We start from the raw sequence: 26,166 nt of genomic DNA on the forward strand, positions 1-26,166 counted from the left end.
TTTTATTTCATCCTCAGCTTCACCGAGGACACTTGAGCAGCCACACTCACTCAAGCCGGAACAGCTCCCTACAGCAGGAGTCGGGAACCTATGGCTCGCAAGCCAGATGTGGCTCTTTTGATGGCTGCAGCTGGCTCGCAGACAAATCTTTAATAATAAAAAAAAATAATGTTAAAAATATAAAACATTCTCATATATTACAATCCATTCATTTCCTACCGTTCATGTTCATGGTTGCGGATGGCTGGAGCCAATCACAGCTGTCCTCTGGGACAACACCAAATTTTTATTGGATGATGCTTAATGTACACAGGTCGTTGTATGGCTCTCACGGAATTAAATTTTAAAATATGTGGCGTTCATGGCTCTCTCAGCCAAAAAGATTCCTAACCCCTGCTATACAGGAAAGTCTACACCTGCACCCCGGCCTCCGAAGAGCAGCTCGGCCAGGCTGGTCCGAGTTGCATTGTGGGAATATTCTGAAGATTCCAGTTTCCAGAGATTCGCCTGCTGTGGACTACATTTCCCAGAAGGCTCCGGCACAGATCTTTTCCGGGCGGGGCGAGTTTGCTTGTCGAGAGCTTTTGGAACAGCTGGGCGTCCAGCCCCGGAGGACTTTCTAGCTCTCTCCCATCAGCCTCTGGGCACAAGCTGCTCTCAGTCTCTGGGTCCCATTCTGATGTTCCCAAGTTCTTGCACTGTGTGCGGTGAGTTGGTCGCGTCCAGGGAAGTAATCAGCGCCAGGTGAGGGTGGGAGGGCTCAGCAGACTTTCCCGAAGAGGGATCGGAACCGGCCCTGGGGGTTGGTGACACCGGGAGGCGCTCGGGGTGTGGAGGCCCGAGTCCCCGACTGGGCGTGTGGCTGCCTCAAGCTGTGTGAGCGGGAAGGGCTGAGAAGGATGGTGTGTGACAGGCAGCGAGACAGGGCGGGGTGCGTCCTGGGGATGGGGTGGTGGGTGCGTGGCCTTGATTTGTAGGTGTGGTTCGCTTTGGCTATGTGCCCTAAGTTCCCTCTAGAGCAGGGGTCAGGAAACTTTTTGGCTGAGAGAGCCATGAACGCCACATATTTTAAAATTTAATTCCTTGAGAGCCATACAACAACCCGTGTCCTTACGCATTATCCAATAAAAATTTGGTGTTGTCCTGGAGGACAGCTGTGATTGGCTCCAGCCACCCGCAACCATGAACATGAGCGGTAGGAAATGAATGGATTGTAATACATGAGAATGTTTTATATTTTTAACGTTATTTTTTTATTATTATTAAAGATTTGTCTGCGAGCCAGATGCAGCCATCAAAAGAGCCACATCTGGCTCGCGAGCCATAGGTTCCCGACCCCTGCTCTAGACTCTCCTTGGGCCTCTCAAAGTTAAATGACCTGAAGAAAAGAAGTCCTGCACTAAGCCCTAGACTGAACGTTTCAAGCAGGGAAGTCTTGTCGTAGGAGAATTTTACTTTTTGGAAGTGCCCCCTTGACAGACTCCTGGGAAGACGTGAGGGGAAGGTCCCAGAGGTAGGGTTCCTAGAAAGGGCACTGCTCCTGCTCCTTTGGGGCCAGCTACATGCTTCAGAGTCACTACAGCCGGACCGCAGTCCGGAAGAATTGCTGTCAGCTGACAGATTCCAGCCTCCTGTTGAATTCGATTTGATCATGTGTGGGTGGTGGCAGACCTGGCCCTAGAGGGTGTTTTGGTTCTGATTTTTCTTTTCCAGTTAGGTTTGTTTGCTCCAAGGAATGCATGTGTCTTCTGATTCCCCCTTTCCCCCTACTGCTGTTGGGTGAGGAGGAGGAAAGAATAAATGCATATTTATTTATATTTTTTCCATTGATTTGGGGGGGGGGGTTTGGGGTGGGAGAGAGAGAGAGAGAGAGAGAGGGAAGCATCAATTGCCACTCCACTCAGCTGCTCCATCCAGTTGTGTATTCATTGATTGCTTCTCCTGTGTCCTGACCAGGATCAGACCCACGACCTCAGTGAACCAAGTGGACGCTTTACCCACTGAATCCCCCAGCCAGGGCCGATAGTTGCATATTTAGAAATAGAAGTTCAGGTGAGTTTGTGTTTCTTTTATATTCATATAATTCCTTTTGCTTTCAGGTCATGAGAACATTTGCTTTCTTTGGCCTGAGATATCAAATATCTTGACTCGTAGTGTCCATCATGGATCTTCCTTCCGCTGAGTGGCCCACCATGCTGATGCACACGTCTTCCCAGTGGTCCCATATTTAGTCCTTTTCTTCAGTTAATAGCCATCTGTTCATACGGCAAATTATTCAGATTCTTTAATGCATTCTCCCTTTCTAAGTGTTCTGATGGTAGAAATACATCTCCTTGAGATTACCATTAGAGTTTTATTTTAGACTATGATTACTTGGGGAGATTAATATTTAGGTAGTATGGTGTACAAATTACTTTTTATTTTATTCACAGTCGTGATTTTAAAGCTCAAGGCAAGGTAGGAGGGGATTGATAGTTTCAGTTAATAAAATTTCAATGTTGTGATGCTTTTAGGGGCATTAATGTGCTTGAGCTCTGAGCACAGGGCTTTGTAGTTCGTGCCAACAAGGGCAGAGACTTTCCGACAGTCTTTTTCTAGAAATCTCTTAACATTGCTCATCCTAAATTGTTTCAGGCCCAACTTTGTATGGGCTGTAAGAGGCAGGAAGTACTGTTGTGGTTAAGAGTAAGGCTCTGTATCTAGAACATAAAAATCCTGGCTCTGCCTGTTCCTAGCTGTGTGAGCTTAGACGAGTGATGCAGGCTCTCCGTGCCACACCAACAAAATCGGGACAAAATAAGACCTACCTCTTGGGTTGTAATGATGTGAAATGAGTTAATATGTGTTAAGCTCCTTCAAACAGTGCCTGACCCCTGATAAGGGGTTGGTAAATATTAGGAGTTGCTGTTATGTGGTGATTCTGGATCTTTTTATGTCAACTTTTTATGGATCAATGTATGAAGAGAAATATGAAGATGAATATGATGAGTTACAAGTTTAAAAGTGACCAGATGCTCAAATGGTTTTAGTACAGGAAATTTTTACCTCAGGTCTTCTTATTCCAGGTGACCACAAACCCCTTGAAATTGAGACAGTTTTGGTAAATTTTTTTGTGTGTCCCGATAGAGCCTGAGCTCTACGTTGATCAGGTGTCCCGATTCGACTTCCCTGCACAGTGGGACACTCCTGCTTATCAGCAGGGCTGGCAGCCTCCTCCAGACTACTCTTGAGGCGGCTATGAGGATTCTACTTATCAGTGCCGAGACCAACTGCCACCGGAGGAAAGACACGACTGACACACAAGTTAGTTGCAAGAATCACACAGGCAGTCTATTACTCACAAATCCTTTTGGCGTGCCTGGGTACAGCGTAAGGGGCCATGTCGGAGTGCTTTTCTCGACTGTCTTTGGTCAGAGCCGTGTGGACAGTCCACGTTCAACATTAGAGTCTGGGTGACTACTGCAGCAGGGGGGCCCTTAGCTTAAGTACCTTTTCTGGTCTATGCCTTCTAACAGGTGTCAATCTACAGGATTATCACCTCAAACCTCCTTTTGGGGAGTTTCTAGCAGGGACCCCTTTTATGTTAATCTACCGAAATGTCACATCAAGCCACTTTTAAGGTGTTCCTAGGGAAGCTTCTTGTTTATGTTAACCTACAGAGTTATGACATCAAGCCACTTTTTATCTATATATAACTTAACACACACACTAGCTGGGCCCTGCGCAAAAGGCAGAGTCTGCCTATCATATCTGTACACACTGGAATATTTCCTATCCAGACGGCATAGCTTTATTCTCTTGCCTTAATGGCTTTTAATATTATATCCTAAGTTATTTCTATTTATTTTCCATATTTTTCTATACTTCTATATATTTAATTACTGTAACAGTGTGTGTGAGAGAGAGACAGAGAGAGAGAGAGAGTCAGATGGACAGGAAGGGAGAGAAATGAAAAGCATCAACTTGTAGTTGCGGGACCTGAGTTGATCACTGATTGCTTTTCCTATGTGCATTGACTGGGGGGCTCCCCGCAAGCCAGTGACCCCTTGTTCAATCCAGCAACCTTGGGCTCAAGCAGCAACAATGGGATCATGTGGATGATCCCACACTCAAGCCAGCAACCTCGGAGTTTTGAACCTGAGTCCTCAGTGTCCCAGTTCGATGCTCTATCCACTGTGCCACCACTAGTCCGGCAATTTTGGTAAATTTATAAACTTATTTTTTAAGTGAGAGTAGGGAAGATAGTTGTAGGGAATCACCTATCTAACCTTGAACCCTCTATGACTTGGATTGGAGAACTTTAGGTAAAAGCCCTGAGTGAATGTCCCTTGGATGCAGACACCAAGAAGCTGTGAGTGAGTGACCTTTGTGCAGACACAAAAGAATGCATGAGAACAGGTTTTAGAAAATTAGCCTAGAGATTCTAGATTGCCCCTTTCTTTGTGCTTGTTAATTAGAAAGAGAAAAAGAAAAAGAATGTTCAGAACCAAATTAGTCCTTTCTCCATGTCAGCAAAAAGTCCATTAGTCATTTTTTCCCCTTATCACCTGATCTCCCTCCCCTGTAATCCTGTTACTACCTTTGTTCTGCTTCTGATCAGTAAGAGCTGAAGGAGAAGGAAATTCAGGAGGTCTTTGCCTCTCTTGGCAGGCCTCTTCCTCTTGACATCAGTTTGTAGTAGGTTTTTTCCACATGACACTGCTAGTTCCCAGTAGGTTGGAGTACTGCAGAGAGTGAGACAGGCTCCTACATGCACCCTGACCGGGATTCACCTGGCAACGCCATGTGAGGCCAATGCTTGAATCAACTGAACTATCCTCAGTGCCTTAGGCCGATGCTTGGACCAACTGAGCTATCCTCAGCACCTGAGGCCAACGCTGAAACCAGTGGTGCCATGGGCTGCAAGAGAGGAACGGGGGAGGGAGGGGAAGAAATGGTTGCTTCTTATGTGTGCCCTGACTGGGGATTAAACCTGGGATGTCCGCACACCAGGGAATGCTCTATCCACTGAGCCAGGACTGAATTCATTTTTTAAAGTTGGCAAAAATGCATATAAGTTAATGAGATTATCAAGTGCACATGATTTCAATAAGATCTAGTGCCATTGGTCTAGAATAAAAAGATATAAGAGCTGGGAAGGAGCATCTAGAAAATTAGTGTCCAGTGATATAGAAACAGGTGAATTGCAGTATTTCCTGTGGAGGAATAATAACCTAATTAAAAATTATGTTTATAAAGAATCAAAAGAAGGAAAAATGTAAATGATAATATTAAGCAATAGTTAATAGTCATCAACAAAAGTACTCAAGAATATTAGGAGCTCTATAAATCCCATTCAAAAAGATAGGGTTTTGAAAGATGTTTTTCAAGGATCATATCTGAAATGTTTTAATTGGCCATTCAGTGAAGGGGTAAAGAGTTGTAGCCACACTTGTCCAGTGTCTGCACTGTACCAAATACCTATGGTTTTGTTGTGTTTTTGTTTATGTGTATGTATTTCCTTCCTTAGACTTTGAAGGTAATGTACATAATTTGTGTTCATCTGGGGAGAATCTCGATAGTGAAAGCATCTTATAGTAGTGAAAAGCTACAGTGACGGACATTTCAGAGCTGGGATGTGTAACTTGTTTCAGGCCCACTGATTTTCAGTGCTGGGCCTGTTTGTTTAGTTTTCTTAATGACTGCAATATACCCCTTTCCAAATATACATTTGGAAGTTTATAGTTTTGATTATGGAATTAATGCAGGTTTGTTACAAAAGAAAAAAATGCGTTAATTCAGAGAACATATAGAGAATGAAGTAAAAATTCCATCCTCTTCATCCTCCTTAGTATTCTGGTGTTTTGTTTTGTTTTTTTAATGTATTCATTTTTAGAGAGTGAGGGGAATGAGAGAAAGAGAGAGAGAAGGGGGAGGAGCAGGAATCATCAACTCCTATATGTGCCTTGACCAGGCAAGCCCGGGGTTTCAAACAGGCGACCTCAGCGTTCCAGCTCAACGCTTTACCCACTGCGCCACCACACGTCAGGCTGGTGTGTTTTTATTCAACTATTTTTCCTATGAGCCTGTGTGTCTGGTTCTCTTTTTGCAGAATAAAATCACAGTGATTGGTGGTAGCCAACCCAAACATGGGTTTTATTTTTATTTTGAGTATGTAGAAAGAAGAGGAAAGTGCCAGTGATTACTTTCTTGTTTGAAAATTTTCAAGTATGTAAAACTTTTAGGAATATAGAAATGCCATTTAAAAATTCAGAATTAGATTATTTTAAATGTTACTTCCACAGAGAATAGCAATAATCTCTAGTGTACAGCTGTCTTACAGAAATCTAATTTACACCTACATGTGGTGGCGCAGTGGATAAAGTGTCGACCTGGAATACTGAGGTTGCCAGTTCAAAACCCCGGGCTTGCCCGGTCAAGGCACATATGAAAAGCAACTACTAAGAGTTGATGCTTCTTGCTCCCCCCGCCCTTTTCTCTTTCTCTTTCTATCTCTCCTCTCTCTAATCAATAAGTGAAATATTTTTAAAAAATCTATTTTACAAATTGTATTTCCAAGGACAGATATTAATATCAGAAGGTAAAATAAGAAGGTTATAGTTTTAAATATTCAGATAAGCCAATAATCTGCCAAGAAGAACCTGAGTGAGCCTCGGGTTGATACCTAACCGTTATCTTTTCTGAGCCAGCTTTGTGGTGCCTAATTTTGTCTCTTCATCTGCAGCCTCTGGAAAGAGGGACTATTTCCTCTCTATACTTTTAAGAACCTGTTTTATTCATCTTGTTATTTAAGAAGAATAGCAGGGCTGGGCTGTGAGATTTTAGTTAGTATTGGAAGAAAGCAGGCGTAAGCACGGGTTTTATTATGAGAGAAATGGACAGAGTGGCATTAACCTTTTTTTTTTTTTGCCAGAGAGACAAAAACAGACAGAGATAAACAGGAAGGGAGAGAGACAGAGACATAGAGGAAGGGAAGAGATGAGAAGCATCAACTTATATAAGGTCTACCGGAAAGTTCTGTCTGTTTCTATCACAAGTTTCAACACGTAAGCACATGTTTATTTGGCGAATGTGTGCTTCTCTATTTTTATCACTTAATGTATACATACTGACGTAGCAAATTAACTAAAACAAAGTTGATTCACGTTAGTCTTATGTGTGAAGCCATAGTGTACCCATGGCTACTGATAAAGTTCATTTACGCCACTGTAATTTTTATGAATTTCAACAAGAAAGAAATGCTACAGAAGCATGTCTGTCGCATTCACCATATTCCCCGGACTTAGCACCCTCCGACTATCACTTGTTTTTGTCCTTATAAAATTTTTTGAAGGGCACAAAATTCAAAAATGAAGAAGATATCAAACAAGCACTGATTCAATTTTTTGCATCAAAAGATAAAACATTTTTCAAAAATGGGATATACAAATTGCCCTCATGCTGGCAAGAAATCATTAATAATAATGGCAATTATATTAATAAAGTTTATTGATGGTAAGAAAAATTTATGTTTTGTTTTATTCCAAAAACAGACAGAAATTTCCAGTAGACATTAGTAGTTGCAGCACCTTAGTTGTTCATTGATTGCTTTCTCATATGTGCCTTTACTGGGGGCTCCAGCCGAGCCAGTGACCTCTTGCTGAAGCCAGCGACCTTGGGCTCAAGCCAGCGACCATGCGGTCTTGTCTATGATCTTCACACTCAAGCTAGCAACCTTGGGGTTTCAAACCTGGGTCCTCAGTGTCCCACGTCAATACTCTATCCACTGTGCCAACGTCTGGTAAGAGTGGCATTAACTTTCTTTATTACAATGCAATAAAAGTAATCTTCTTTGTTTTCACTAATAATGGCTAAAACTTATATTAAGCAATTATTTCTTTTTTATTTATTTTAAGGAGAGAAACAGACAGGAAGGGGGAGAGATGAGAAGCTTCAATTCTTCTTTGCAGTACCTTACTTGTTCATTGATTGCTTCCCATATGTGCCTTTACTGAGGGCTCCAGCCAAGCTAGTGACCCCTTGCTCAAGCCAGCAACCTTGAGCTTCAAGCCAGTGACCTCTGGACTCAAGCCAGTGACCATGGGATCATACCTGTGATCCCACGCTCCAGCAGGTGATCCCATGCTCAAGCCCAAGGAGCCTACGCTCAAGCCAGTGACCTTGGGGTTTCAAACCTGGTCCCAGGCTGACGCTCTATCCACTGTGCCACTGCCTGGTCTGGCATTTTAAGCAATTATTGTACGTCATTTTATGTGGTCTTTTTTACTACTTCTTCAATGCAACCATCTGTGGTAGACACTGTTTTAACCTCCCCCCCTTTTTTTGACAGATAGTCAGAGAGAGGGACAGATAGGGACAGTAAGGGAGAGACATGAGAAGCATCAATTCTTTGTTGCGACACCTTAGTTGTTCATTGATTGCTTTCTCATATGTGCCTTGACCAGGGGCTACAGCAGAGTGAGTGATCCCTCGTTCAAGCCAATGACCTTTATTTCAAGCCAGTGACCTTGGGCTTCAAACCAGCAACCTTTGGGCTCAAGCCAGCGACCATGGGTCATGTTGATGATCCCATGTTCAAGCCAGCGACCTTGCGCTCAAGCCAGATGAACCTGCGTTCAAGCTGGTGACCTCAGGGTTTTGAACCTGGGTCCTGCACATCCCAGTCTGATGCTCTATCCACTGTACCACTGTCTGATCAGGCTCACCTCTCTTTTTTTAATTCCTCAACAGAGATGGTGAGATATTGGTAATTGTCAAGCTCAAGTCTGACACCAGAGCCTTTCTCTTATTTTCACAATACACTTCACATATTATGTAGTATTTAAAAATATCTGCCTGCCTCAGTAAAAAATTTATGCATATCTTTCATCAATTAATGTAGTCCAGTACCATGGTAACTAATGAGGGTAGAATGGACCATAATTTATTAAACCTTTTATTCAGTATTACATAGTTTCTAATTATTACTTATCATAAATGATTTTTAGTTGAATATTATTGTGTCTACATCTTGTTTATTTTTCTAGCTATTTAAGTATACATTTCTGTGAGTGAAATTTTGAGTGAAAACTTGTCCCAAATGTAAGACCCTGAAATATAGTACTTGAGAGGTAATACAATGACTAAAAGACATAGTTGTTATCATTAATATAGGAAAGACAAAATATATATGGACTAAGTGTAGGGCAGCCCGCACAAAGGCCAATAGTCACCTGACCAGGTGGTGGCGCAGTGGATAGAGCGTTGGACTGGGATGCAGAGGACCCAGGTTCGAGACCCCGAAGTCGCCGGCTTGAGCGCAGGCTCATCTGGCTTGAGCAGAAAAAGAAAAAGCTCACCAGCTTGGACCCAAGGTCACTGGCTCAAGTGAGAGGTTGCTCAGTCTGCTGAAGGCCTGCTGTTAGGGATCGTATGGGAGGGCAATCAGTGAACAATTAAGGTGTCGCAACAAAAAACTGATGATTGATGCTTCTCATCTCTCTCCATTCCTATCTGTCTGTCCCTCTCTCTGTCCCTGTTAAAAAAAAAAAATTCACCCGTTATCAATAAACTAAGTAGTTAAAAAAAAAAAAGGCAATACTGTTAGGTCATGACCAACTTTGTGGAGGCAAATCGAATTTATCCTGTGAGTTCTACACCTTATAGTTTTTATCCTACTAACGCTAGTTGCAAAATGAGACTTACAGGATCAGATGATTCAGCAGTTTCCTGGAGGGCTTCATGTCTAAAAAGATAAGTTCACATACAAAATAAGCCAATCTTTCAGAAGACATGGAAAGAAGCAGGATCTAGATCTCAATAAATCCATGAGGTTTCTTTGGGAATTTCAGCCATTTTTTTTGAGGTAAGACAAGCATAGAAATCATATAGTTAGTTTAAAACATGGCCATCATAACAAGAATTATGCAGAATACCTAAACAAAAAGATCATTTTGATCATAATACATTACTACATATAGCTATATAGCTTTCCAAACATTTTTTCATCTATTGCTGTCTGATCATCATCTTTCTATATTGATATAAACATATAATTTATAAATGTAATCATACTGTTTACATCCAGTAACCTATTTTTCTATGGACAATATATCTTGTTATTTTCCTGAACTTAGCATAGTTTCATAGTGTTCCATTGCATGGGTGTTCTGATACATTAAGTCGGATTTTGGGGCATAGGCAATTGCCTGAGCAATTGTATGTATATCCTGTCTGTTCCTATGCATTGATCAGTTTTCTTCAGTCATGAGCCCATAAAGAATGTTCTAGTCTTGGACCGTGTGGCCCATGCTCAGTCTTGACAGGTGGGAATGGAGGGAGGAGGATCTGATCTGGTGAGGAGTGAGTAGCCCAATCTTAGGCTCATACTGGCACCTCCGGGATTGGGCAGTGCAAGAAATCTTCCTGCAGACGGACCTGGGGGTGTTCGGTGAGAGTTTAGATTCCACAGATGGCGTTATGGGGTGTGGACTAACTTGAGTCATGATGGGATTAGTTAAGCACACCTCTCTAAAGCTTTTCTTTTCTTTTCTTTCCCCAGCTCTGGCTTTTCTGGACTCTGTGCTTCACCCATAGAGGGACCGCATGGAGCACTAATTAGTTCTTGCAATTACAGAACCATGACTGATGTAAGTTGGTATTTCTCTCTCCTTGAAATACAGTGATTTTTAGTTCATATGAAGCTTTTCCTTAATTATCCTAAAGCTTTCTGCCTAGCAGAACCCATCCCTGAACCTGCTTTCTCCTGTCCCAGTGAAGGTTGGTACCAAATATCCCAGGGCCCTCCTTGTGTCCCTTTTCCAGCCAGTGTCATCATATTCATTGAACACATGATTCAACATCTCCTGGATGCTCAGTCTTCTATCAAGAACAGTAAAAGAATGGAGTCTTTTGTGGGAGATACTTGAGCTTTTGTCAAGGAATAACTCAAAGAGATATAGTTAACAGCACACCTTTCCTTGTCTACAAGGAAATCCAATAGTGGGTTGGTTTTATCCACCAAAGCACAGACAAAATCTATGTAAGAGGAGGAGGAAAGAGGAGAGAATGAAATACTAGAGACCTTTTGAAAGGAAGGTGGTAAGCAGTGGGGGGTTGACGGTAATAAGATGATGACCCAGATTCTTAGTTACTGGCTGATAACAGATTCCAAGAATTAAAAAAATCTTTAGATGTTTTGTTCAACCTAAATGTAAAGATAACAGAGTTATTAATCTCATATATCCAAATGATGAACTAAATTGTAGCTAGTAAAACATTTTATGTTTTCATCATAATAAAAAAATCCTTAGGATGTAATCTAACAGAATAATGTACTTGAGGTTTAATGATAATCCTTAATTGAAATCATTTTTCTGAAATAGAGATTTTATAATACACTAGCTGTACCCAGCCACGCATTGCTGTGGCTCAGTCTGGTTAAATGAAAAAGAAAGAAAAAAGAAAGCACACGTTTCTAATAAGTTTAATTTCACAATGCTTGTGGGTATACAATATTTTTTGTTGTTCCATTGTCTGTGCAGATATAGAGATTGTCTGGTTTGCTGACTCTAGAACATGCAACATATAATTGTCCATGTGAGAAGCAATCTGTGTGTAGATCTAAAGCGCACAATTCTAAAGATTGGTCTTGAGCTTTGTTGATGGTGATTGCAAACGCCAATCGAATTGGGAATTGCAATCTCTTAAATTGAAATGGCATATCCGTTGGAATCATAGGAATGCGAGGAATGAGAACATCTTCACCTTTGAAAGATCCTGTCAAGATTGTTGCTTCTACAACGTAGCTCATTAACTTTTTACAGCGCACAGACCCAAACACTGCATGTTTTTTTTTTTTTTTTTTTAAATTTTTTTTTAATTTTATTTATTCATTTTAGAGAGGAGAGAGAAAGGGAGAGAGAGACAGAGAGGGAGAGAGAGAGAAGAGAGAGACAGAGAGAGAAGGTGGGGAGGAGCTGGAAGCATCAACTCCCATATGTGCCTTGACCAGGCAAGCCCAGGGTTTCGAACCGGCAACCTCAGCATTTCCAGGTTGACGCTTTATCCACTGCACCACCACAGGTCAGGCTACACTGCATGTTTTACCATGAAATCCATCAGCGATTTCAGCTTCTGTCTGAAAACAAGTGCTGTGATGTCATGCCTATCCACCGGCGATTGGCCAGGAAGTAAGAACTGTTGTATATCGTCCCAAGCTGGATTGCATGTGAATGTAATGAATAGGTCTGGACGCCTGTAGTGACGAACATACGCAATTGCATCTTGAGCATACTCATGCATATGACGTGGACTACCTGTATATGAAGATGGCAAAATTGTTAGTCTTCCAACGTTAGTTGTATTACCGCCATTTACAACTGCATCTCGCAAATGAACGTATTCTTCAGAGCGAAGCTTGGTCTGATTCAAATGGATGAATATCAAACGTTCTGTTTCAATTTTTGATTACATATCTACGATGTATTGTTGAAACAATTGACAGCATTTCAAAATGTGATTGTCTTCATTCTCTCGAATCATTAATCGGTATGAATAATAGTTCATTGTGCTGCATTTCATATTTGTTTCTTTGCCACTGACTGGATTTATCATCTTAACATTGAAGTGATGATATCCATTGGCACCATCCCAAAATGATTGGATATTGCAGGGCATTGTAGCATCGATGAGTTTCTGCAACTTTTTTTTTTTTTTTTTTTTTGTATTTTTCCAAAGCTGGAAACGGGAGAGACAGTCAGACAGACTCCCGCATGCGCCCGACCGGGATCCACCCGGCACGCCCACCAGGGGCGACGCTCTGCCCACCAGGGGGCAATGCTCTGCCCCTCCGGGGCGTCGCTCCGCCGCGACCAGAGCCACTCCAGCGCCTGGGGCAGAGGCCAAGGAGCCATCCCCAGCACCCGGGCCATCTTTGCTACAATGGAGCCCTGGCTGCAGGAGGGGAAGAGAGAGACAGAGAGGAAGGAGGGGGGCGGAGTGGAGAAGCTTCTCCTATGTGCCCTGGCCGGGAATCGAACCTGGGTCCCCCGCATGCCAGGCCGACGCTCTACCACTGAGCCAACCGGCCAGGGCCAGTTTCTGCAACTTTTGTCAATTGATTGTTTCTCTGATGAAGAACAATATCTCTAGGTTGGAATTGATCTCCGACTTAACAATTGCCATTTCGTCTATAGTTGGAGCATTGAATCTTCGCTCATGTTCTCCAGCAGCCATTTTGTCAGCATGAATAACGATCTTGTGTGTATCAGATGGCATCATGTCAATTGCTGTTTTGAACAAACGCACTAAATTGTTTTTTTTTTTGTGAAGAAACTCTTGCAGTTGGAAAATGATGGACCTTTTTATGCCGGTAGAAATTCTACAGGGTGCATTCAATTCATCATTGCCATCGCCGATGAAATACATTTGTACAATAGGAATTTGTTGACCATCTGGGAACGGAAGCAGGGAGCCGGCTTTATGATACATTTGTACTTTCACTTTGAAAGTTGGCATGAATTGAGCTGTTACGATTTCTGTGCAGAATGATGTCATTTGGAAACATGAGTTCTATTTCCTGATGTTAGATAGGAAATGCTTTGATTCGGCGGTATATCCAGCAAGCAAAGTTTTTCATGGCTCTGGCAGTTCTCCAAGTTGAGGCAGTTTAATTTTTCTGGCGGCGCAACACATTCCTTTCACTTCTTCATTAAATTTCAGAGCCTTGCAATAAGGACACACTTCAGTCATAGTGCCGATGAGAATATGCCAGTTCAAACTATAATCATCAGCCGGGTTGTGCTGGAATGCAAGGTGATTGTAATCGCGTGATTGCTGAGCACACAGTTGTGTTTGACGCTGATCTGCTGTTTCTCATTGATGTCTTTCAGCCACTCTCAGCCTGTCGCGTTCATTCTGTTGAGAACAAAGCAGAGCTGAAGCTGCAGAATGCAATCGCTGTGCTCGCAACCGTGCATCCTCAAGTCTGGCTGCACGTAAATGGATCGTAAATCGGAAACATTGAAATGGAATTGTAAAATATTTAGTATAGCGTGTTTTGTTTTTACATCCAACAGATGGCGCTGTTTTTCAAAAAAGCATGTTTTTACCTGTCACAGGTGTGACATCTATATCTATATAATAGTAGGTATATAAAAAAGCGCGTGTATTTGAATGCAACGTTGTTTCAAAATTTCAAAGCAATTGGTGAAGAACTTTAGGAGATTTAAGATTTTGAACAAACAAACATTTACATTTTTATTTATATAGATTTGGAAAAAAGTTTTCGTGTTTTTTTCCATATTTCTTAGAGGGAAAAGATGATATGGCAGTTCACATTTATAAGGAATTAATGAGACAGGCACATAGCAGGGTGTGTGCATATTATCAGACGGGTCTGGAGAACTGAGTGACTCACAGTATCCAGGAAGCTTTTTCTGCTCTAAGAGGATTCTTCTGGATCATGTAGACACCCTGCTGTCATCATAGTAATTCCCTTCTTTTTTCCTACCCGCATGTATCACAGGCCTCCAGCCTACTTCATTGTTGTCTTCTCCTCTTCTTGAAGTTTTTCCTTTACAACCTCTTTTTTTCTCTTGGAAATATTTTCTTAAATTCTTTAATTTCATGAGTAACATGTGGATTTTTGGTTTTAGGGATTGGTGACTTTCAGTGATGTGGCCATTGACTTCTCTCAGGAGGAGTGGGAGTTCCTGGACCCTGCTCAGAGGGACCTGTACGTGGATGTGATGCTGGAGAACTATAGTAACTTGGTCTCACTGGGTAAGGTCATCTGCCTAAATCAGTTAGAATCTTCTCTCTGCAGCAACAGCTTTCTTCACTGGGATTTATAGGCCTGTCTTTGAAGAAACCAGCTGAATGTCTTCTCTCTGTTCTCAATGGAATGTTTGTTGGGTCAGAAATGGATTCACTGAGCACCTGGATTTTCCAGGCCTCGCTGAACTTCAAACCTTCCTCTGACCCTTCCTGCAACAAATGGCCAGTCTTTAGTGACCAATGAGCTGAATGTGTATTATGGGGCATTTATTTCATAACGTCGTCAGAGAAAGCAGGTTTCATACTGTGTTTAACATCAACATTTCTCTAAATGCTCTGTGACCTTGCTGCTCCAAGTGTGGTTCTTTTGTTTGAGGAACCATAAAGAAGGCCAGAGTCAAGTAGAGAAGAGAGTCTCAAGAATTAGTGAGGAAGACAGGCCAGGCCCGGATGATGGCCAGTCTTGTTGGTTTGGGAGAAGAATGTAGCTTGTTTTCGCAGTGAGTAGAAGCTATGATTTGCTTTATAAGGGGTTTTAACTTTTTTATTGTTAAATATTATACCAATAAGTAACATCAACTTCTTCTGAGGCTTCTTAGAAATGCAGCTTGTCGGGTCCTACCCCAGACTGCTGGACAGAATCTGCATTTACACAAGATTCCCAGGTGATTTGTGTGCACATTAAAGAAGCACAGCAATTTGTCCCTTTCTGACCATGCGCAGGTAATACAGCGTGGAGCAGGGTCCTGATGAACTCTTACTTTGAAATGAACCTCTTCACTCTGCACAAGGGTAGATTGAAGGAATAGAATGAATTTATTTCATACTAAGCAAATGCATTTCTTTACTTATAACAAATTGGAAGTTAAAAGATACAATCTGAGTTAACTCCTAAAAATGTCTCATGAAATTTCTAGTCTAGGGCCAAGTTTCTAGTCAGTGGGTTGAAATCTGTTCTTCCCATTTATTTATTTATTTATTTACTTATTTATTTAACACATGCGCGTGAGAGAGGATCAGAAAAGTGAGAGATGAGAAGCATCTTAGCAAAGTAACGATAGTAATAATAATATTAATAGTTAACACTGTACTTACTGTAACAGGCTTTGTTCTAGGCCAGTGGTCGGCAAACTCAGTCAACAGAGCCAAATATCAACAATGATTGAAAGTTCTTCTGAGAGCCAAATTTTTTTAACTTAAACTAGGTAGGTATATTCCTTATCAAGGTAGCACCCACGTGTAGTATTTTGTGGAAGAGCCACACTCAAGGGGCCAAAGAGCTGCATGTGTGGCTCGCAATCCGCGGTTTGTCGACAAGGGTTCTAGGCAGAGCAGTGTATTAACTTATTTATTGATAACTTTCACAATGTTCCCATGAGGAAGGTACTATTTTTATCTGAGGCACATATAGTTTAAGTGACTTCCCAAGGTCACACAGATGGTGGAAGGCAGTGGCAGCGGTTGAACCTAGTTCCAGAGTCTGTGTTCTATTTGCTCTAAAGAGATGGAGCCTGGGGGAGTCCCAGACAAGATCATCTTTCTGCCTGTGTCATGTCATGGTCTTTATTCCCGCCATCCTTCTCTTCTCTGAAGCCCTTATCAATATTACTTGACCTTTACTTTATTGATAATTAACCAGATGTTTTAGCTTAGAATAATCGGATGCAACAACATTATTGGAGCAAGGAGGAGAGCCCTGGGTGGTTGTGAGGGCAGGGCCAGGAAGTTGGACCCAGGAAAGCAAAGACAGGATGGAACCAGCATTACAGGGAACAACGTCGCAGGTTGCAGCAGAGAAGGAAGAACATGTGAGATGATGTTTGGAAAGGTTCCTACAAAGGACCAAGGCCTCTGGCGTGAAGGCCTGACACCTGGGGGAAACCGAGGTCCGTGTGCACTACCAGAGGGACTTCACCTTGCTCTCATTTCCACTCTCCTTGTTTTTCTTCTCATATTCTCCTCCCATTTCAGTGAGGAAGGTGTTCTTTTTTGTTTCCATTGTAACCATTTTGCTTATAGGTTGGATTCTTTTGCTTTCCAGCTCTTTTAAATTTCTCTCTGTGTGTGAGTAAATATATGCATTCATTCATAAATTCTGCAAATATTTTGAGTGCCTGCCTACTCCCAGCCAGGCATTGTACTACTGTGCGCTGTCAATACCATCATGAACAAGATTGATAACTTGCCCATTCTCATGCAGTTTATATAGTCAGGAAGAAATATAAGATAAAGAAATAAATAAATAGATAGATAATATCTATTATGAAACACATTCAAGAAAGGTAAATATTATAAGATAATAGCAAATGATGGGAATTGATAGGGCTAATTCAGATGAGGTGGTCTGGGAAAGCTTTCTTAAACAGACACATAAAGCCTGGGATCAAATTATATGAATATCTGGGGCAGGAATATATTAGTCACAGTCAACAACAAATGCAAAAGCCCTGTGATTGGAAAGGAACTTTTTTTTTTTTTTAAACGAGAGGAGGGGAGATAGAAAGACAGACTCCTGCATGCGCCCCAACTGAGATCCACCGGCATCCATCATCTCGGGCCAATGCTCGAATCAGCTGAGCTATCCTCAGTGCCTGGGGCCCACGCTTGAACCAGTTAAGCCACTGGCCGTGAGAGGGGAAGAGGGAGAGAAGAGGGAGAGAAGAGGGAGATGGTGGGGGGAGAAGCAGATGGTTGCTTCTCCTGTGTGCCCTGATAGAGAATTGAACCTGGGATGTCCTTAAGCCAGGCTGACACTCTATCCACTGAGCCAACTAGCCAGAGCCAGGAAAGGAACTTGACTGGAGGACCTGTAAGTCCAGAGCAGAGTTAGCAAAGGAGCACATACTGAGATATTAGGTCAGGAGCTAGGCTAGGGTCAGATAATAGACAGTTTTGTCACTGTTGTTGTCGTTTTAGGAATTGGGTTGTTTGTTCTTTCCCTCTGAAACAGTTCCTATATCTTTCCATGACTTGCATTCCTTGCTGCTTTTGCAGATTACAGGCCCGTTATTTTGTACAGCGTTCCTCACTGTGGGTTTTTCTGTTCCTTCCTCATGGTTAGGGTTAGATTATGCATCTTTAGCAGAAATATCACAGAAATGATGCTATGGTCTCTTTGCACTCTGCCAGGTAGTGCAAATGACTCGTCATGACTGGTGATACTTCTGTTGAGCACTTGATTAAGGTCACATCTGCCAGCTTCCTCCCTGTAAATTAAATCTTTTTTCCTTCAATGAGTATTTTATAAAAAGGAACTTTGAGACTATTAAATATTGTATTCCTTTTCAAACTTTCAGTTTATTTATATGTTGGATTTCTAGTTAGTGGGTTGAAATCTGTTTTTCCCACTTATTTATTTATTTACTTATTTATTTATTTAATACACGTATGCAAGAGAGGGACAGACAGGAGAGAGGTGAGAAGCATCAACTTATTGTTGCGGCACTTTAGTTGTTCAGTGATTGCTTTCTCATATGTGCCTTGATGGAGCAAGTGGGGGGCTTTAGCTGAGCCAGTGACCCCCTTGCTCAAGCCAGCAACCTTGGGCTTCAAGCCAGAGACCATTGGAATCAAGGCAGTGACCATGGAGTTATGTTTATGATCCCACGCTCAAGCCAGTGACCCCACACTCAACCTGGTGAGCCTGTGCTCAAGTTGGCAACCTCAGGGTTTTGAACCAGGGTCCTCAGCATTCCAGCTTGATGTTATATTCACTGCGTTACCGCCTGGTCCGGCTCTTCCCATTTATTTTGAAACTCAGAATATCTGAGCTTGTCTTACATTTGACCATTGGGATCCCTGTCATCCATGACGGCTTCTTTGTCCTTTGGCATATCTCCATCACTCTAAGCACTTTCTTATTTTCTGACACAATATGTTCCAGGTCCATCTTGCACTTTCCCTGTTCCAGCCTTCACCTCCGCCATTTCTTCAAGGTGTCCTGGCTCCTTTTAGTCAAGAATGGTTTTAGAAGCCAAAATCTGAATACTAGATTTGCTCATTGCTGCTGAGGGATGGGATGGCTGCTCCCAGGGCCTCTTGGTGGACAGAACTAGGGAATATACTTATATATTAAATACACACACACTTGCATCTATATATTGAAAGCCTTGGGTTTGCACACATATCTCCAATTCCAATTCAACACTACAGGTTTTATTTCAACTTTTTCACTTTCCACATTTCTGATTCCCTTCTCTGGCAGTCAAAAACCTGGCTTCTATTATCCTGAATATATTTACTTACTTTATCGAACTTTCTGTATGTAACTAGCCTTCCATTGCCACTACCACCTTAATTGTGCGATTGCCCTTCTCATTCCACTCGGGTCCTGACAACCCACACCAGGTCACACCCTGACACTTATCCTTACCCTGCTTGCATTCTGACTTTCCCCATGGGACAGCTCTTTTTATGTTGAACCCCACTTCCTGTTGGTTGGCCTTCAATACCCAGCTCTGGGTTTCACTTATTAAATCTTGACCCTTGAGTGTGCATTAAGAAATATTTTGTGTGATAAAATAGGAATTATTTATTAAGCTCTTCTGCTGTATACCAAAGCGTGATGGTTGCCTTGAGAAAGCCTCTTGTACCGCCGCAGTACCTGGGCCAACTTTGCTCCAGTGGAGCCTTGGCTGTGGGAGGGGAAGAGAGAAATAGAGAAAGGAGAGGAGGAGGGGTGGAGAAGCAGATGGGCACCTCTTCTGTGTGCCCTGGCTGGGAACCGAACTTGAGACTTCCACACACCAGGCTGATGCTCTACCATTGAGCCAACTGGCCAGAGCCAAAATATTCTTTCATTTTATAATTATATATCTGTGGGAGGTTAGATTTTCTTTATTATATCAGACAAAATGGGGTTGCCACAGATTGAATGCAGAAGCAGATATGAGAATCAGTTGTCCTCTATTAAACCAGATATTAAAGAGGTTTATAAAAGATTAAAATGATACTTCAGCCTGACCAGATGGTGGCGCAATGGATAGAGCATCGGACTGGGATGCGGAGGACCCAGGTTCGAGACCCCGAGGTCGCCAGCTTGAGTGCGAGCTCATCTGGTCTGAGCAAAGCTCACCAGTTTGGACTCAAGGTTGCTGGCTCGAGCAAGGGGTTACTTGGTCTGCTGAAGGCCCACAGTCAAGGCACATATGAGAAAGCAATCAATGAACAGCTAAGGTGTCGCAACGAAAAACTGATGATTGATGCTTCTCATCTCTCTCCGTTCCTGTCTATCCCTCTCTCTGACCCCTGACTTCTGACTCTCTCTCTCTCTCTTTCCCTGTGGGGGGAGATTAAAAAAAAAATTAAAATGATACTTCATTATTTTTATTTATTTTAGAAACAATAATTATTTTTTATAAAATGTGTTAAGATTTAATGATTTTAAACACTGTTAAGCCTTATAAAAAGCATTCAAGTACCAAATAATTGTAATGCAAGCACTTATATGGCAATTCAAAGTTGTTGAACTACAATATTTGCTGATGCTAAGTTGTACAAAACGGCTCTCCAAGCATGTTGCTAAGCTGGGACTAGGTCATAATTTTCATTAGTTTCACTTCATTTTTTTGTTTTGAATTAGATTTTAAAGCATCTTTCTTTGCTCTAACCTTCCCACACCACTACTGATGGCCTAACCTCTTTGAGTGTAACAGGATTTGAGCTGGGTGGTCATATTACAGCATTAGTTAGTTTCGTTTCACTTCTTGTTTAAAGTGAACTTAATAACTGCTCAAACTGCAAGATTTTGTCTGCTTTCTAGCTCAACATGAACCACTCAGAAAAATTCCTGTGAGGGAGAATTACCTAGTCCCCTGCTCGGCAAGCTGCAGCTCTCCAGCCACATGCGGCTCTTGGCCCCTTGACTGTGGCTCTTCCACAAAATACCATGTGCGGGCGCTACCTCGATAAGGAATGTACCTACCTATATAGTTTAAGTTTAAAAAACTTGGCTCTCAAAAGAAATTTCAATCGGTGTCCTCTTGATATTTGGCTCTGCTGACTAGTGAGTTTGCCGCCCACTGCCCTAGTCTAATGAAGTTGTCTTTGAGCGTGGGGATTTTCTGGATTCCAGCTCATCATGCCAACTGACACTGGCATTAAATTCAGCTGGAACCACACCTGGGCACAGAAGGGCTTGATTAATGAAAGGGAACATTTTGGTTTAAGGGACCATCTACACAGGAAGATGAAGGACTTGTTAAAGTGTTATTTGTTAAATACTCCAGAAAACTTTTAAATCAGAACTTTTAAGATTACAAAAGCTGAAAAATCAAAGCTGAGTTTGACGAGGAGAGACTTGATGGCTTAGGAATTCAGTAAGTCTACCAATCCAGCTCACTTATGGGTATTATTTTCAATTTGTCTTTTGTTTTTACTATAGAGGGCATTTTTCTGGTAGAGGAAATAAGATGTGTGGTTTTTTTGTTTTCTTTCAGATTTGCAATCAATATGTGAGACCAAAAATACCTTTTCAGGAGAGGACATTTCTGAAATAAATTTTTCCCAATGGGAGATAAAGAAAAGAAGTAGAACCCTTGGCCTTGAGGCATCCATTTTCAAAAATAATTGGAAGTGCAAAAGCAAATTTGAGGGACTACAGGAACATCAAGAGGAATACCTCAGTCAAATGATAATCAGCTATGAAAAAATGCCCACTTACAAAAAAAGTAAATCTCCTATTGCTCGTCAAAGGATTCATAGTCCAGAGAAACTCTATGTTTGTAAGGAATGTGGGAAGACTTGTAGTCATGCTTCAAAACTTGTTCAACATGAGAGAACTCATACAGCTGAAAAACACTTTGAATGTAAAGAATGTGGGAAAGACTTTCTTAGTGCTTATCAGTTCACTGTGCACGAGAGGTTTCATACTGGAGAGAAACCCTACCAATGCAAGGAATGTGGGAAGACCTTTAGTTGGGGATCAAGTCTTGTTAAACATGAGAGAATCCATACTGGTGAGAAACCCTATGAATGTAAAGAGTGTGGGAAGGCCTTTAGTCGTGGCTATCACCTTACTCAACATCAGAAAATTCATATTGGTGTGAAGTCTTATGAATGTAAGGAATGTGGGAAGGCCTTTTTTTGGGGCTCAAGCCTTGCTAAACACGAGATAATTCATTCGGGTGAGAAACCTTATGAATGTCAAGAATGTGGGAAGGCATTCAGTCGTGGCTATCAACTTACTCAGCATCAGAAGATCCATACTGGTAAGAAACCTTATGAATGTAAAGTATGTGGAAAGGCTTTTTGTTGGGGTTATCAACTTACTCGACATCACATATTTCATACTGGCAAGAAACCCTATGAATGTAAGGAATGTGGGAAGACCTTTAATTGTGGTTCAAGTCTTGTTCAACACGAGAGAATTCATACTGGTGAGAAACCCTATGAATGTAAAGAATGTGGAAAGGCTTTCAGTCGTGGCTATCACCTTACTCAACATCAGAAAGTTCACACTGGTGAGAAACCTTTTGAATGTAGGGTATGTGGGAAAGCCTTTAGTTGGGGTTCAAGCCTTGTTAAACATGAGAGAGTTCATACTGGTGAGAAATCCTATGAATGTAAAGAATGTGGAAAGGCCTTTCGTAGTGGGTATCAACTTACTCGACATCGGCTATTTCATACTGGAGAGAAACCCTACAAATGTAAGGAATGTGGGAAGACCTTTAATTGTGGTTCAAGTCTTGTTCAACATGAGAGAATCCATACTGGTGAGAAACCCTATGAATGTAAAGAATGTGGGAAGGCCTTTAGTCGTGGCTATCACCTTACTCAGCATCAGAAAATTCACACGGGTGAGAAACCTTTTAAATGTAAGGACTGTGGGAAGACCTTCAGTTGGAGTTCAAGCTTTGTTAAACATGAGAGAGCCCATACTGGTGAGAAACCCTATGAATGTAAAGAATGTGGGAAGGCCTTTAGTAGTAGGTATCAACTTAGTGTTCATCGGAGATTTCATATTGGTGAGAAACCTCATCAATGTAAGGAATTTAGGAAGACTTACTCATGGCTTAAGCCTTGGTCATCATGATAGAACTCATAGTAATGATAAACCCTACAAATAAGAATGGATGCATTTATATGGATAACTTACTTAAATTGATAGTGGGGAAACTATGATTGAAGAGATGTGAAAACACTTTGTGTATGGACAACTTAACAAGTGGAGAAATCTTGCTCTTGAGAGACCTTATGAATGTAGGAAATGCGCGAAAGCCTTAATTGTGTATGGACGATTTGCTTGATATCAGGAAATTCATGTTAGCGAGAAACATTTTGAATATAGGGAATATGAAAAGACCTTTAAACTTCTGCATGATCTTACTGAACATCAATTTATACTGATTTGAAACCATTTAAATGAAAGGAATGTGTGTTTATTGATGGCACAGTGTCTGATAAACATTGGAGAATTTGTGCTCATTGAAAACACTTTAAGGAATGTGGTAAGAACCTAAATTCAGTTCTTGCTCTGTACATCAGATAATTTATACTGCTGTGAAATCCTTTGAATGTAAGGAATGTGGGAAGGGTTCTAGGTGTGGTAAACATCGTAGAGTACATCATTCAACAAATGAGAAACCTTTGGATTAGAATGTAGGAACACCTTTAGACAAGTGCTACTCAAACTGTTGTCTGGAGAACAGCGCCCACAAAATTGTTACTATCATGAGATAAGTGCAGAAAACAAGAGTAAATGTCTGGAAATTTTTATAGAATTTGATAGTTGCCTTAACATCATTGCATTTTACAAAACTATCAGTTAGTGTCTGGATGATTGGAAGTTAAAAACAAAAGTTTACCCTTACCCAGAAATAATTGAGACAACATTCACTGTTTTGAAAATGTGACACAAGTTATGTGACTTCATTAGAATGAGAAATCCCTCACTTGTCGCCTTTCTGATTAGAATCGCAGAATGTTCATACTATAGGGAGGTTTGGCTAATGTGGGAATCACAACTTCTTTATGCCCATAAAAGCATAGAGAATTTATACCAAGTATGTTCATTTATTAAATGCATAGAAACCTTCCAACGCTGTTTAGTCTTGGTAAAGTTAAGCAAACTCATCCTAGAGAATAACTCTGTTAATGTAACAAAGGCAGGAAGCCCCTTATCCATGGTACAGACCATACTGATTGTCATCACCATTCCACCTCCTTACAGCCTGTGATGTTGGACAAAATGTTTATCCCTTCTGGGAATCATCTTTAAAATGCTGGTGATGGTAGCCAATCGTGCTTTCGTAGAAGTTTGATGGATTTAGTATGCATCAGATCCTTGGAAGAATATCTGGTGTGTAGCCAATGCTCAGTACATATTAGCTGTTCTTACTATCCTCATCGTTAGTATTCATCATTAGTATTATTACTAGTGAGTGCTTAGGAGAGGAACGCTCATTGTAATGAATTTAGAAAAGCTTTCCATAACCACTTATTAATTTTTTTCAAGTAGTTCATTCTGAATCAAATTTAGTAAAACAAAGAACCTGAGAGGATTTTTATTCAGAATTTATCCCTTAAACTGCATTCAAATTTATGGCTGAAAAGAAATGTGGATTTAGCAAGTATTAGATGTTGGGAGTATTCATAAAGAATCAGGGAGAGGTGTGAAGCAATTTGCCTATAATTTCAACAGGCAGATAGGCAATAAAATTTTTTGTTCACATTTCAAGATAAATTAGAAATTACAAAGAAAACAAAAAGAAAATTGTCCACTTGGGAATTCTTTCCCAGAATTTTGTGACAATTTTCAGACATTCAGGCTATTATATAGAATAGTATAATGACTACATACTAAATCTAGAATCAATCATTGTTAACATTTGGCCTTATTTGCTTTCTCTGAATATATGTGTATTACTCTTGTACCATTTAACTTATTTAGAAATCATGATAGTTTATTCCTGAAACATTAGCATGCACCCTTTAAGAATAAGAACAACCATTCTTTGCTACCATGGTCACACATGAAAATTGTCAATAATTCTGTAATATTCTTTTCTATTCACTTAATATTTCTCAGTGCTGCTAAGAATTTATTCTATTGTTATTTTCTAAGCAGGATCTTCTCTATATTCATACATTGCATTTGGTGGTCATATCTCTAGATTTTAGTCTTGAACAGACTTTTTTAAAGAGTTCAGGAAAGCTGTTTTATAGAATGAACACATTCTAGATTTGTTTCTTCTCTGTTGGTGAAATTTAATTTGTGCCCGTCTTTCATATCTCTTACAAAATTCAATTAGAGCTAGAGCCTTAAACATTTATGGCCAGAACACTTCATATGTGGTGATGTGTACTTCATATTGCAGTACATCAAAAACACATAATAACCTATTTTCCCACCAATCACCAATGTTAAATATGATGATGTGATTATGACAGTGACAGAACTCTCCATTGTAAAGACCCATTATACAACTATTGAGATTGGTGAACTTTGGTCAACCACTTTTGGAGATGTATAACCATGTACATATATATATCCATATATATATGTATATGTATAGGTTCAAAATTAAAGAGAAAATAAAAACAATTATAGATTCTTCAGGTAGGATGATAACAAAATAATTATATTGGAACTTGTAGGATGTACCTGAAGTTCTACCGAGTGGAAAACTAATACTCAGAAGGAAGGCCAGAACTATACTTCATTTTTCTCAGTATCTACGTGGTCCCTGTCACACTGAACTAAGAAGCTAGAAAAATTACAAACCCTAAACCAAGGTATAGAAGCAATTAAAACAAAATTTGAGATGGATGATTATGAATTAAAAGCAGTACTCTTTAATCACTGTTTTTCTATGAAAAGTACATTTACTTTAACTGAACTCCAGTAAATTTGAATGAGGAAAAGTCAAGAAAGAAAAATGGCAATATTATAGAATCATGAATAAGGAAGGAGGTGTCATACATATAGATTTTTATTTTTTAAAATTTTTCTGAAGTTGGAAACGGGGAGGCAGTCAGACAGACTCCTGCATGCACCTGACCGGGATCCGCCCGGCATGCCCACCAGGGGGCGATGCTCTGCCCATCTGGGGCTCTGCTCTGTTGCAACCAGAGCCATTCTAGCGCCTGAGGCAGAGGCCATGGAACCATCCTCAGTGTCTGGGCCAACTTTGCTCCAATGGAGCCTTGGCTGCAGGAGGGGAAGAGAGAGACAGAGAGGAAGGAGAGGGAGAGGGGTGGAGAAGCAGATGGGCGCTTTTCCTGTGTGCCCTGGCCGGGAATAGAACCCAGGACTCCTGCACGCCAGGCCGACGCTCTACCACTGAGCCAACCAGCCAGGGCCATATAGATTTTTTTTAATTTAAGGCAATACAATGTATTTAAACCTACTTGGGCCAGTAAGCAAAGGAAAAAGTTGAAATTTTTTATCCAGGATATCCCTGTTAGAAA

At 41.0% G+C, this 26,166-nt stretch overlaps 1 protein-coding gene across 2 annotated transcripts; it reads left to right on the top strand.

Annotated features, from left to right (window-relative positions):
• The first annotated feature begins 618 nt into the window (after nucleotides 1-618).
• Nucleotides 619-24,688, top strand: ZNF283 (zinc finger protein 283). Of its 2 annotated transcripts, XM_066373708.1 has the most exons (8): nucleotides 619-707; nucleotides 1,269-1,513; nucleotides 1,957-2,052; nucleotides 10,541-10,628; nucleotides 13,872-13,976; nucleotides 14,637-14,763; nucleotides 21,195-22,217; nucleotides 23,927-24,688. In XM_066373708.1, exons 4-8 carry the CDS (start codon nucleotides 10,620-10,622, stop codon nucleotides 23,983-23,985), a joined length of 1,323 nt encoding a protein of 440 aa, XP_066229805.1. In that variant the 5' UTR covers nucleotides 619-707; nucleotides 1,269-1,513; nucleotides 1,957-2,052; nucleotides 10,541-10,619; the 3' UTR covers nucleotides 23,986-24,688. The 2 variants fall into 2 exon arrangements, with proteins under 2 accessions (XP_066229805.1, XP_066229804.1); XM_066373707.1 differs by lacking the exon at nucleotides 13,872-13,976 and having other exon boundaries at nucleotides 21,195-24,688.
• The last annotated feature ends 1,478 nt before the right edge of the window (nucleotides 24,689-26,166 follow it).

This window comes from Saccopteryx leptura, chromosome 3 (genome assembly GCF_036850995.1).
Source record: "Saccopteryx leptura isolate mSacLep1 chromosome 3, mSacLep1_pri_phased_curated, whole genome shotgun sequence".
In the NCBI taxonomy this organism is placed as follows: Eukaryota; Metazoa; Chordata; class Mammalia; order Chiroptera; family Emballonuridae; genus Saccopteryx; species Saccopteryx leptura.

Excerpts from the sequence above, each read along its gene's own strand:
- ZNF283 (XM_066373707.1), top strand. Across the intron at positions 14,764-21,194 it reads TAGTAACTTGGTCTCACTGG|ATTTGCAATCAATATGTGAG; the intron begins GTAAGGTCATCT and ends GTTTTCTTTCAG.